This window comes from Alnus glutinosa, chromosome 9 (assembly GCF_958979055.1).
Source record: "Alnus glutinosa chromosome 9, dhAlnGlut1.1, whole genome shotgun sequence".
NCBI classification, from domain to species: Eukaryota; Viridiplantae; Streptophyta; class Magnoliopsida; order Fagales; family Betulaceae; genus Alnus; species Alnus glutinosa.
In genome coordinates, this window is record NC_084894.1 from 11303426 (window position 1) to 11318164 (window position 14739).

Here is a 14739-nt window from a genome sequence, read left to right on the forward strand (position 1 = left end):
TTTTTAAAAAAAGGAAGTTTTATTTTTTTATTTATTAATATATTTATATTTTTTTATTTAGATGGACACGTGTCACCATCTTATTGGCTGCCGTAGCGCTTACGTGGCGTTTAACAAAATCTGTCAAAAAATTTAACGGAATTTGACTCTAGGGATCGATTAGTAAATTAAGTCAACCACAGGAATCTCTGAATTCATGTTAATACCACAATGAGTAATTTGTAATTTAGGTCAATCATAGGGACCAATGGTGCAATTATCCCTTTTAAAAATCAATATTTACTCCTTCAATTTTTCGAGTATTTGAAATCAGCCCTTTTTATGATTTTTTTCGTCCATTTTCGCAACTTCAATTAATGTCACGTCAGCCTTTTCGCCACATCATCTTAAACCCCCCGACCCTAGGGGTGCCTGCGAGCCACCCCAGATGTGGCACCGGCCACCCCCAAACCCCCATTTTCATTTTTAAAAAAAAATAAATTAAATTAAAAATAAATAAATAAGTTTTTAAATTTATAATATAATAAAAAATAATAATATTTTAAGATGATGAGGTGAAAAGGCTGACGTGGTACTAACAGAAGTTGCAAAAATGGACGGGAAAAATCACGGAAGGACAGATTTCAAACCCACGAAAAACTGAATGAGTAAATATTGATTTTTAGAAAGTAAAGGACTAATTTCAAATGACGCTCCGACTCAAGGATTTATTGTATATTTACCCAAAAAGAAAAGACATTGCTATTTTTTCTTTTTCTTTTTTGTAGGTGCAACTTCCATGTTTTTTTTCTAAGCCACAGTAAAATTAATGGGTAACTCAATCAGTTGAAGACTATATGTCTCATGAAACGAAGGTCTCTAATTCAAATATCTCCTTCTACTTTAGACGACAGGAGGAGAGGTTTGATTTTATTGAAAGAACAATGACTCCATAATACACTAGAGAGAAGACGAAAGAGTTGAGAATATACTGAACAGTAAAGTTTTTATAAGGGAGAGTGTAAAAGGCAAAAAAAATCCAAGCCTTTCAAAGGCATATCTGAGCGAGAACTCTCTTGCAAAACCCTTCCCCTTCTCTTAAAAACCAGAAAACCCACAAGCCATGGGAAGCTTTTCCCTCCCTCCCCTCTTTTCCTTTCCTTTTCTTTCCTTTTTCCTTCCCTTTTCCCTCCCTTTCCTTCTGCTACTGCCTCTATAAGGCCCCTACCGCCTCCTATGAGGCCCCTATCCCGCTAGGGTTTTCCCTAGCCTTATCCGCCTCTTCGGAGGTTTCTTATTTGCTTTCTTGTACATCCACAAAGAAATCATCAGCAATATCCTTCACCCTTTGTGGTTTTTGCGAAAATTGGCAAGGTTTGGGATCGAAAATTTCCAATCTAGATTTACACATCTCCGCCAGTTCTCGCATGCCACGCACCTCTCCACCATGAACACCGTTGTCCCCCGCTTCCAACGACACCAGCCGCCTCTCATTCCGTTACCCACTGCCCGAAGAGTGGTTTGCATGCGCAGCAAGTAGATCTCTTTCACTGGCGCGTGTAAGCCTATCTTTCCTCTCCGCTCTCCACCACCTCTGCTGCTGTTAGTTTCTGGTTGTGTGCGGCTCTCATGGGTGAGGAGAGGTCTCCAGAAGCTGGCGCGTGGTTCACACGCGTTGGCCATGGAGAGTTCCACCCTCCTACCTCGATTATCTTTGTTGCTTTAAATTTCTTGTTGTTTTTGGGCATTTCTGCTTTTCTGGTTTTCATTGTTGTATATCATCTTTGTATTCTCTGTTTTGGTTACCATGGTGTTTGGGTCCTTTGGATTCCTTATCAACCATTTACCACTTTCATTGGTGACCCCAGTTCTTGTCATCCGTACCAAGAACAAATAAGTCCGCATCTTCGAAAGCATTGCTTCCGTGTACTTTTGTTCTTAGGGTTTACTTTCTGTTATTTCAGGTTGCCCAGCCCTAGTTCAATGTAATTTCTTCTTCAGTATCTTAAAAAAAAAAAAAAAATCCAAGGCTTATGAAACTTCCAATACTACTTCTTTTTTTCAATGGATCTTCACTTGCAATTTGCTACCTTGAAAAGAATTTCTTTTCCAATGCTTCATCATTTTAGTTTGAAAAAAGTACACATACCTCATTCAAACTATTATCCTATTGTTAATATTCCTTCAAACTACCAATTGTGCTAATGTCCATTCTATACTAACAAAAAAATATCAATGCCCCCCAATGACAAATACCCTTCATAAAATTAAAAAAAAAAAAACTAAAAATTAAAAAAAAAAAAAAAAAAAAAAAAAAAAAAAAAACGAAACGTCAAAACAAAATTAAAAACAAACAAACAAAATTGGAAAAACCAAGGGGGTGAGCCACCACCCCCTAGCCATTTTAGGGTGGCCGAAACCACCCCCATGACGTTGGAGGTGGTTTGGCCACCCACTATTTGGCTGCCACTCCCTTGGTATTTTAAAATTTTTTTTTGTTTCTTATTAACGCATCTAACTTATCCCCTAAAGACTCACATCCTATACGTGAGTCTATGGAGCCTATAGAAACCATCACACCCAGAACTAGGTAACCTAGAGTTATACTATAACTATAATGCCTCGTAACCGCATGTTGTGATAGAATGATAAGATCCAGCATGCAGTAATAGATAGATAAGAGAGAATTCAAATGTAGAGAGGTAGAGTTGTAACTATTCTAATATATTGTAAATCTATATATATATATCAATACATGCTCACCATGATGAGCACGATGGAAATTATTCAGCAAAGGGTCTCGATTTTATGGGTGTTCTATTATGGTAATAGAGTAGCATATAGACCAACGTCTTGATCCGTATGTTTGACTCTGAACCTATCACGCCTACTACTGCCATAGCTTTTGAATCTCCTATTCCTTCCATTGGATCCCTTTTTGTCATGGCTTCACCGCCTCACCCAACCAAACCTAACTCCATTGTTTTTACCATCCCCAACATGAATCATTCCCTACATATCAAGCTGTCTAAAGGGAATTTCATGGCCTGGAGGACGCAAATCATTGCCTACATCAAAAGGCAAGATGCTTTCGGGTTTCTAGATGGTTCATCTCAACCTCCAACAAGATTCTTCCAAATACCAGTATTGTTGCTGGTGCTCCGGCCACCATGGTCAATCCAAAATACCTTGCATGGTGTCAAAGGGATCAAATGATCCTCAGCGTCCTCATTTCCACCCTCACTAAGTCATATGTGGCTCCTGTTGTTGGTTGTGCTACAACCAGTACTCTGTGGAACACCTTGGTCACCATGTTTGCATTTCAAGCTTGAGCTCATGTCATGCAAATTTACTTCCAGCTTTCCACGGTCAAGAAGGGAAATAACTCCATCACTGAGTATTTCCAAATGATCAAAACACTGAGCGACACGTTGGCTACTGCTGGACAACCTTTCAACGATTTTGAAAGTGTTTCCTTTCTTCTTAAAGGCCTTGGCTTTGAGTTTGATCCATTTGTTATGTTTGTAACAGCCCAAGTGGATCCTTTATCCTTTGATGAGCTGTATGAACACCTCTTGACTCATGAGATGTGGATTGAGCAGCAACTTCCCTCCCTAGACCTCGCTCAGCCTTCTGACATTTACACCTCTCGGGCTGCCACGCATAGAGGCAGAGGCAACCGTGGCTGAGGCTCTTCATTTGGTGGCTGCACCTATTTTCGTGGTCGAGGCGCATCTTCTAGCAACCATGGACGTGGTTCCTACTTCAACAATGATGCTGCTCCTTCTTCTCGGCCTATATGTCAGTTTTGTGGCAGGATCGGCCACACCACTACTCGATGCTACCAAAGGCTGGAATCAGCACATTCATCCAAATCCCAACAGCATCCACAAGCCTATCAGCAGAATCCCCAGGCCTATTACTCCTCTTCTGCCTTGCCAACTAAGGAAAATTGGTACCCCGATACTTAGGCGACTCACCCTGTCACTAATGAGCTCCAACACCTCAACCTATCAACCGAGGAATATAAAGCGCAGGCCCAGTTTCGTGTAGGAGATGGAACAAGTTTGCCTATAACTCATATTGGTTCTACACTTCTAACTCTTACTCGTCGTCAATTTATCCTTAATCAACTTTTTCATGTTCCTTTCATTTTCAAAAAATCTTCTCTCTGTTCATAAATGTGCTTGTGATAATGCTGTATTCTTTGAATTTCATTCCTCTTATTTTGTGATTAAAGACTGTCAATCCGGGATCACTCTACATCACGACCCACTTAAGGATGGACTTTCAACTTCATCATTCATCCACCTCTTCCACCAATAATCAAGCCCTTGTAGGTGAACGAACATCCACCGATCATTGGCACAAACGCTTAGGTCATCATGCTCTCCGCACAGTCCATAGAGTCTTGTCTATGTTTCAGCTTCTAGTCATCCCCAACAAGGCATCCTCTCCTTACACAGCTTGTCCTCAGGGCAAATGACATCAATTGCCATTTCCAGTTTCCAATTCTAGCATATGTAATCTTTAGATTTGGTTTATTCGGATGTATGGTGGCCTTCCCAACTCTTTCAATTAATGGTAATTGTTATTATGTGTCTTTCATTGATGCTTTCAATCGTTTCACATGGGTCTTTCCCATCCAATCTAAGTCTGATGTTATGCTTATCTTTTTAAAATTTTAAGCTATGGTCGAACGCTTACTAAACTCAAATTAAAAGTGTTTAAACAAATTCGGGTGGTGAATATCGCAGCCTCAACACCTATTTTCAATCTATTGGCATCATCCATCGCCTTTCATGTCTTCACACGCATCAACAACAAGAATGTGCTGAAAGAAAACACCATAACCTCATTGACACTACATTAGCCCTTCTAGCTGAAAGTAATCTTCCAAAAACATTTTGGGACGAGGCATGCTTCACCTCTTGTTACCTCGTCAATAGGCTACCCACTCCATTATTGAAAAATAAATCTCCATGTCAAAAACTATTTAATCGCACACCCGATTACACATTCCTAAAGATCTTTGGGTGTGCATGTTTCACTAATCTTTGTCCCTATAATTCTCATAAATTTTCTATCCGTTCCAAAGAATATATCTTCCTTGGCTATAGTTGTAATAACTATTAGATATTATGATGAAAGATGAACAATCAATAGTCTTCTCTATGCAACTGTGAGGTTGAAATAAGTAAAAAGTGAATAAAAACAAATGAGATAGTATGGATAAAATTGATCTGAATAATTCATTAAGTAAAACATTTATTGCCCGTTTGGATATTGAATATTTCGAATATGAATAATACTCTGAATCTGTTTGCGGATTTCGAGGCAGTAAAAATGTGTTTGAATGTTGAATAAAATTCAGATTCTTCTTGAATATGTGTTTGGGTGTTTAATTTTTGAGATTGGAAAAAAGTGTTTTATAATGGTAGAAAGTAATTGGAAATGATTGGATTGTATGAAAAGTTGTGTGTAATGATTGGTGTTATGAAAATAAGTGTTAATTTTTTGAGATTGAAAAAAAAAATGTTTTTTAATAGTAGGAAATGATTGGATTGTATGAAAAGTTGTGCATAATGATTGGTATGGTAAAAATTAATCTTGGGAAAAATATAATTTTAACCCCACAAACTGCCAGCACTCCGACTTAGGTCCCCCAAATTACAAAAACCTTTGAAAAATATCTCATTTGACGAAATATTCTCATATTACCCCTACCATGTGTCACTTTTTAATTTTAAAAAAAAAACTAAAAATTAAAAACTAAAAAAACTAAATTTTTATTTTTATTTTTATTTTTTTAAAAAAGAAAATATAGTGTCTTGGGGTGATTGCCACTTGGGGAGGGGGGTGGCCACGCACCACCCCCTGACCCCCTAGGGGTGGCTTTCGGGCCACCCCGAAATCCATTTGGGGTGGACTGAAAGGCACCCCCAGGCCACTGGGGGTAGCCGCGCGGCTAGCCCGAAATCCATTGCGAGCCACCCCATTTTCCTTTTTTTTTTAAAAAAAATAATAATAATAATAAATAATTTTTTTTTAGTTTACTTTTTTATTTTATTTTTTAGTTTTAGTTTTTTTTTTCGACAAAATATTTTTAAATTGCATAATGATACGTGTCAGGAGTAATATGGAGATATCTCGCCAAATGTAACATTTTTCAAAGGTTTTGGTAATTTGAGGGACTAGAGTCAGAGTGTTGGTAGTTTGTGGGGCTAGACACAAAGCGGATGGTAATTTGGGGGGCTAAACTGTAATTTTCCCTTAATCTTGATAATGATTAAAATATTCATTGTATACTAATTAAAAATTGAGTATTAAATTTTCTGGACTAATGATTTTAATTTATTTTGCTTTATTAAATCTAAGATAAACACGTTTTTTTCTTTTAATTTTATGATTAATTTTAGTTAATTTTATTTAGTAACGAATATTTTCCGAGTTTAATATAAATTATTTCCTTCTCATTTCTCATGAAAAATGCCTATTTTATTCCCGTTAAAATTAAATTAATTATCTGCTTTAATTCTAAATTATAAACCGAAATTATCGACATATTCATTTACCACAAATTAATTTGGGCAAGATATATCTAATATAAAATAAAGAAACTAAAAGCAAACAAAAAATCTATGAAAAGGAAAAAGAAACAGATAGGTAAATTATGAATAAAGGTTGGCGTCTAATCAAATGCATAGCTCTATACAGTTCATGAGCGGTACTGAAAAAAATACGGTTCAAGTAGCGATCCCTAGCAATATCCAACATATATTATACAATAAACCGATACCAGTGAAAGCAAAAGATATGATATCATAAACAGTGGTTTTCACATCCCACCTGTATTACAAACCAAACCACTTCAGGCAAAGATGAGAACCAACAAAAACAGTAACCCAAACAAATACCGGACGCAAATCCATGTAATACCACAGCATCGCATAAAGCCCTCGACAATCCATAGCATGCCCAATGCGTTGCCTTACGCATGTAAGTGCACAGCGAGGTCCTCGTGTACCGGTTTTGCAAAATTTTGCATCAACTCATCTTCCCAGTAGAAACTTCCGGGATGATTCTACAATAATACATTAAAACGGGATGAGACTGCCATTACTAAATACAACAAATGCATATAAAATCATTAACATAAAAATGTTGGTTCAATTTGAGGCCTGCGTTTTTTTACGAGTTCATATCTTGCCTAGGGGACACTTGTAAAAACGTCTCATGTAGTTCTTTTATGTTCTTAAAACGAGAAGTCTCATGGGTCCAGCATCACATGTATAGTTCACCTCGACGTCCATGTCTACTTGGTAATGCGGTATAAAAAATTAAAACAAACACGTAAAACAAAATTAATACAGGTACAAAATTTGACATAAGAGAATATTTAATTCGAAATTAACCAAACACATGCGTAAAACCACAACCATATCTAATGCATTTCCAAAACAAAATACACTACTTCTACAATATAATTGCAATTTTTTTAATTATCCGCATTGTAGTGTCCATGACAGGTTTCCCACATTGCTTGTGCAATGCCTTCTCTAAATTGGCCCATTTCAACGGAAGCTGCTTGGGAGAAGTCATAATGTCCTGAATTTGAAGGGTTTGCCTCATCGTTGTTGCCATATTCATCTGGCTGCTCACTTATCTATGTCTAATCGACGTCCATTTCTGGTTCTGCTGCATCAGTGCCATTGAAGATTTCATCATTCGGATTGTGTACCCCGATGAAGTTGTGTAGTGTGCAGCATGCCATTATAATGGTAGGTTGATGCACCAATAAGTACCCAGGCATACCATTTAATATACGCCATCTCCTCTTCAATCTGGCGAAGCAGTTCTTGATGATCATTCGCTGCGATGAGTGCCTGAAGTTAAACAGTTCCTTATACCCACGTGGCAAAAGCCTGTTGCGAAACGCGTTGAGATGGTACCTTTTTCCTTTATTTGGAGGCAAAAAACCACGCGTGCATGGGTACGCGGAATCAACCACATAATAGTGCCCTTCATAAATAAAACAGTGAAAAAGTGTAAGGACACGACAAAATGTCCGATATAAATTAATTGCATTTTGAATGCAAGGTACTAACCATTTGTGGGCCACTCATGACCGTTGTCACTTGTAATAGCATCTTTAAAAATGTGACCATCGTTGGTTGTTCCCTCCCAGCCAACATACACGAACATGAATAACATATTGAAATTGCATATTGCCATAACGTTGTGTGTGCACTCATTTTTCCGACCACGAAAGAGGCATTGGTGCTCGACCGGGACTTTCGCCTTTATGTGTGTGCCATCGATCGCACCAATACAATCCTATCAAAATATAGAAAAAAAAAATTAAAACCCGAGCATTGCGTATAGTATTTGAAAGGTGGCATTAATATAACGCAGTTGTGTTTCAAAAGAACATAAACTCACCTTGAACCAAGGATGATATTTAGGATTACCGCTTACATGTGAGTACACCACAGTCTTGTGTCGAACTCTAATGTAAATCATCGCCAGACGACCCACTGCACCAAGCACCGTCTTGAAATGGCGGTTTACTATCTCAGTAGAATGTTGAAAGCGATCTAACATGACTCGTTGCCTCTGGCTGTGGCCAATAATCATAAGAAATATAGCCATACTTTCCTCAACATCAAGGTACCTTGTACTCCTCATGAGTTGGCGCTCCCTCAACTCACTACACAAAGCTATAAACTCCAGTGGCTCCATACGAAACATTTCCTTATACGACATTGGGTTACCGTTCAGCATGCATGTTATATACATGGCCCCTTGTAATGGCAAGTTGTGTGCCGGCATTTTGGTGTTTTCATCGTTGTCTGATATGTCTAGCACAACCAATATCATATTTATTTCATCATCAAATTCCTCGTCGCTATCTTCATCCATTGAGTCGAAAGGCATGTTAGACCCATCCATCTTACCAACAGACACATTTGAGTTTAATACAGCTTAAACTAATTTGATGAATAATACCAGTAAACACACATTCAATTATTGTCACATACGCACGTAGTAAAACACATATCAGCAATCATACCACATTGCAATAGCTAATACGTAAAGTACATTAAACTAACATAAATGGTCCTCAAAGTTAAGTGAAAATAGAATAACACATCGCGTCCCAATATAATTGTCTCATACCTAATACCTAAAATACAAAACAAACATAAATTATCCTCAAAGTTAAGTAAAAATAAAATAACACATTGCAATCTCATCCTGCATGTCAGTCCAAGGGCTTCTGCTTTTTTAGCCAGATCAATCTGCGTTCTCTTGTCATGCGGACCCACGCGGCTTGAAGTTGTTCATCCATCAGGGAAACTGTTGCAGCCACGTAAACTTCGTCACTAATATCATGCTGCAACTCGTCCAGCAAGTCAAGAGCTCGGCATATCGGGAGTGCGGATTTGGCAGTGTTGTGCTGTTGTGTGGAACTCATATCCTGCTGACTCTGCCGAAGCAAGACTTCTTTCCTTGCCTTCGCCATCTCCCTTAACTTGTCATAGAGAGCCTGCTTCGAAGCCACCATTGTGCTTTTTGTCTGCCTAAACGATTTTTTACCTGAAGATACTTTTTGTGTAGATCCCATTGTGACACCCAGTCCAATATCACGCGCTTGGTCACCCCATGTATCCTCCACCATCAGCTCTTTCCGCCTGTGCCCACCTCCACCAAATGAAGGTCCACCGGCCTCATCATCATGCGGAATGCCGAAGTCAACAATTGCCTGTGACGGATAACCTTCTCCTCAACCTGTACGGCCTGCCCCACCATTGTGCACGTGTATGCCTTCCGTCTGCATGCGGTGCATAAGACATTCTTCCTCATCAGTGTCAGGCAGGGACTGTGTGAAGGATCAACGGAGAATGCAGTTGCAGTGGACCGATCGAAAAGGGTCCCCGGTTGCTCATAGTTATGGTACCCCTTGCCTGGAAGCGTGTGATTCTCTCATCCACCTACGACAACCCGAAAAAAGTACTCAGTTTACATTGTTGTTTTCCATGATTTATATAAAAGATTGATCACACCGAGGTTATTTGGGATATAGCATACCATCCTGACACGCTCCTATTGTGTCGGGATCCCACCCGAAGCTGGTTTCATGACTTAACAGATCTGAGAAGTCTTTGTGGTCTTTTCGAACCCTTGTGTACTTTGATGATAGCTGGCCAGGATTAAAAACCCTATTAGTCCTCGCATTCATTTTATTAGTCAGTTCCACCCATGTATTTTGGTTCACGGTTCCTCTGACAATGATACCGTTATGCACACATTCTAGAAGAAGTTCGTGCAAAAGGTCCTCTTGGTCAGGAGTCCATTCAATTCCCTTTCCTTTTGGCATGGCACGTCGTTTTCTCTAGTATGGTCAGGAAAAGTAAGGCCATTAATTTGGTTTAGTAATGACGTACGAAAAAATGGCCAACTAAAAGAACATGAAGTTGACATATTTTTACATAGCCCCTCAAACTACCATCTCATTTTCTATATCCCCCCTAATAACAAAGATGCCTTTTATAAAAGTATTTTTTTTTTTTTATAGACACAATTGGTATTTATGAGGGACATTGACTATTAAATTGAAATTTGGGGGGGATTAGTGTACTTTTCTGTTTGGGTGCCAATGTTGAGAATTTCTAAAGTTTGGGGGGTTACATTATATTTTTCCCTATTACATTTTGTATTTATGTATATTTTTGTTTATTAGGATTGCTAGTCAAATGTTTTAACAAAATTCGACTATAGGATAAATTACACTTAACTCTCAAAGCTGCAAGTAATTTGTAATGCAACCTAATTTAAAATTAAATTAAATACAGTCTAAGATTCCAATATATGCCTATGGTGAAAAAGTTATAAACATGCATTATTTTTATAGCATACATTGAGAAACAGGTTGTGAGGAATACCTGTCGAATATGAGAGGTTTTTAACGCGTCAGGAAAACATTGCTTATTGCTTCTCGTCGAATATGGCTGTACAAAATGTAGTATGAATTTAAGACAGCATTCAATTTGTGCTGTGAGCATGCTAAATCTACCAAAGTGTAAAAAAAAAAAAAAAAAAAAAAAAAAAAAAAAAAAAAAAAAAAAAAAAATTGTTTTATCACCTCTTGTAAATAAATTTGTTTTTGATAATGTTTTGATTAGTTTGTGGTTAGTTTTTAATTTGTGTCAATTTTGTTTTAAAGTTAAGAGTGGTTCAAAGACAATTTTTTTTTAAAACAAAAAATTGTTAAAGATATGAGTGTCTTGTAAATAAATTTGTTTTTGATAATGTTTTGATTAGTTTGTGGTTAGTTGAAATAATTTGTGCCGGTTTTGTTTTAAAGTTAATAGTGTTTCAAAGACAAATTTTTTTTTCAAAAATTTGTTACAAATATGAGTGTCTTGTTTACAAATTTGTTTTTGATTATTTTGTGGTTAGGTATTATTGTGCCCGTTTTTAATATATATATATATTTTTTTTTGTATTGCCAAAAACAAAACAAAGAGAAAGCATATAAACAACATCTATAGTTGTGGACAGTAAAAACAAAGTTACTTTTCTATATTTATCAATGGATCATCTTATGCTTTCTTTTTTTTAGTGTTTTGTAAGTAAATTCGTTTTTTGTAATGGTTTGATAAAATTTATTTTAAGTAAATAAAACCGTATTGAACTTGTTTGAAGTTGTTAGAGTGTATTGTACGCGATTTGATTAAGTAAAAAAAAGATCAGAGTGTTTTGTGATTTTATTTTCAAAGGTTGGAGTGTTGTGTACTAAATGTGTTTTTGACAAAGTTCTGATTAATTTGCTTTAATTTTTTGGGTTAATCTGTTTTGTACCAGTTTACACATGCTTTTGATGAATTTGTTTTAAGTTAAAAAAGGCGATAGATTGTCAAATTGGCACCAAGTTTATTGTAATTTGGCAGATTGTTGTTGTCCTAAGTCCTAACCTAAAAACAACTTGCACTTTTTTTAGAAATTCATTCAGAAAAACTATTTAATCTTATGGACTATGGAGTTGCGAAAAAAAAAAAAAAACTTTGACAATTATTTTGTAAACACACGTGGATGAATGTGACCGAGAAAAGAACACACTTAAACAAAAATCACCTCCACGAAAATGATTTGGCGAACAAAAAATTAAGCTGGAATTCGACTGATATGAGATATTTTTTGGTTAAAAAAAAAGGATGTCCATTAAAAAAATAAGTTATAGCAGATCAGTTCTCATGCCAGTCTATTAGGTGATTGAAAGAAAAAATATACTTAAAAGAAAAAAAGAAAAACAAAAAAAAACACATAGATCTACCTAAATTAGAACAACAATTCAAACAATAATAACAGATCTACAAAATTATGCAGGAACTCGACTTGTATGAGAAATGATCTTAAAAATCCAAACCAACAGACAGGGACAACATTTGAACATTAAAAACAGAATATACAAAAAGTAATAACATAATAAATCTCCTTAACAGTCCTTGAAATACAAAGTTCTTATGCAAATTACAAATAAAAAATGAAACAATAATCAACAATAACAAAGTATGAAATTGATACTAACCCTCCAAGACCGTGTTCTTGGACCGACCACGTGGATTCTCTTCATTGAAGGAGCTTAGTATTGTTTGGTGTTGGAACTAGTTGAGGAAGAATGCTCATCCGAGGAAGAAGGCTTCTCTAAAGACATTGAGGTTCTACCTTCTAATGCACGATCTTATAGCCAATTTCCGTCCATTGTGTGAGGCCATCACTCACAACACAAAGCCCGAAAATTGTTGGGTTCAGGTCTAATAAATAGAATAAAAGTGAATAACGCAAATCACCTACCTATCTGATGGGTGAAAGACCCCAATTTGTTACTCTCTGCTGGCGAATATTGCTGCAACGGGCGGAAGGAGGTGATGGAAGCCTAAAAAGCACCCTGACACGCTGCTTTTCAGGCAATAGTAACACGATTTCTTCTCTCTCGGGTTTCTTGTTTGCCAGGAGGAAGAAAATGAGAGAAGGGTGCGGTGTATGTTTTACACCCAGTAGAATTCCAATGCACTCACGCGTCCTTAGAGTTTGAGCATGTTTATTGATAAGACAAAAGCTTGAATTTACTATTCCAAGAAAAAGCAGACGTTACAATGCGGGAATGGTTGGGTGTGTGCACACGGATATGTACGAATGCAACCGACGGACGAGATTTAACCATTGTACATCGTGATTTACTCCGATGGTCGCCACAAGATCAAAAAAATAGATAGCATTTATCGACATACACGTTAGTCTTGCATGAGGCTTGCATCTAAAAACGCAGTCCCACCATCTCATCACTGAACAACGGGTTTGAGAGTAGCATTTAATGCTACAAAACTCAAAAGTTATGCCTCTGATAACTGCTAGCTTAGATGAGTAAAATTTACGCCTCTGTCATTTCACCTTGAAATTCAAACTATATTCAAACAGCTGTTGGTTTTCATTTAGCTTGTTTCCGGGTTTTTGAATAAAAACCCGAATATTGAATAATATTCTAACCAAACAGACCATTAAATAGATTCCAACTAAGAAACAAACAATCCTACAAACAAAGACCCACTTGACCACAACTAATAACAACATAGACCATTATGTAACTAAGACTCCTAAACTAAAGGACTCAACGTGCAGTAGGAGAAACTATAACACATAATAATGCTCAATACATGACTCACATAACTAGCTAAGAAATAGGAATACTAGCACACTACTCACATAACAAGCTAGGAAATAGGAACACTAACTTTTGTATTATTTCTAACACTCCCCCTTAATGCAGAAAGTTTACAACTCCTAACATGTCTCTAAAACGAATGAATTTATCCGAAAGAACGTGCTTTGTGAATATATCTGCAAGTTGATCATTGGTACCACAGTAGAACATCTTGATGCTTTCTTTGTCAACCAATTCTCTAATAAAAAAAATGTCTTGCGCGGCTATGAGACATCGGGTTCTTTGTCATTGCAATGGTAGACTGATTGTCACAATGGATAATTGTAGCTTCTTGTTGATGCTGCTTCATGTCTTCCACTTCATAACCTTGTGGTTGATGCATAAACACTTCTTCATCCAAAAATGAAGCCTTACGTGCTTGCTTTTCCCCAGCAAAATTGAGAGGAAATATTTTGGTTTTAGCCATAGGGACATGGACTAACAACTGCTTTTTGGTTTTGTCTTTATACACATAACATGATAAATCTTAAAAAACAAGAGCATAACCTTCTTCTAAAAATTGCCCCACACTTAACATATTTGTATCCAAATCAAGAACATACAAAACGTTGAACGTATGCTATCCATTCCACATGAGTTCAGCTTTATGTTACCTTTGCCTTGTGATGCACGTATGGTTCCAACACCCATCTTTACTCTGTTGGTCACAGATTTATCCAAGCAAGTGAAGGCTTCTGTCATGTGATTACTGTGCCCACTATCCATATACCAAACATCTGGGCCACATTATTTAGAAGAATAACACGCAAGAAACAAACTTTTTGTTTCATCTTTTCTTTTCTCTTCAGCAAAGTTTGCTTGTTTTTCTTTGAGCCTACAATACCTCTCTATATGGCCATACTTCTTACAATAATAACATTAAGGCTTTCGGTAAGAATTTTCACCTTCGTCACTACTTTCATTTTTATCTTTGAGCCTACAATACCTCTCTATATGTCCATACTTCTTATAATAACTACATTGAGGCTTTCGGT

General features: G+C 36.9%; 1 protein-coding gene across 1 annotated transcript; it reads right to left on the minus strand.

Annotated features, from left to right (window-relative positions):
- Positions 1-7651: 7651 nt before the first annotated feature.
- On the minus strand, positions 7652-8931 carry LOC133876759 (protein ALP1-like). Its single transcript, XM_062315007.1, has 3 exons — positions 8422-8931; positions 8088-8316; positions 7652-8001 (listed from the first exon to the last, which is right to left on the minus strand). The coding sequence occupies exons 1-3, from the start codon at positions 8929-8931 to the stop codon at positions 7652-7654; spliced, it is 1089 nt and encodes a 362-aa protein (XP_062170991.1).
- Positions 8932-14739: the final 5808 nt, after the last annotated feature.

Excerpts from the sequence above, each read along its gene's own strand:
- LOC133876759 (XM_062315007.1), bottom strand. The coding sequence starts at position 8,931 with ATGGATGGGTCTAACATGCCTTTCGACTCAATGGATGAAGATAGCGAC. Across the intron at positions 8,317-8,421 it reads AATATCATCCTTGGTTCAAG|GATTGTATTGGTGCGATCGA; the intron begins GTGAGTTTATGT and ends ATATTTTGATAG. Across the intron at positions 8,002-8,087 it reads TCATGAGTGGCCCACAAATG|GGCACTATTATGTGGTTGAT; the intron begins GTTAGTACCTTG and ends TTATTTATGAAG.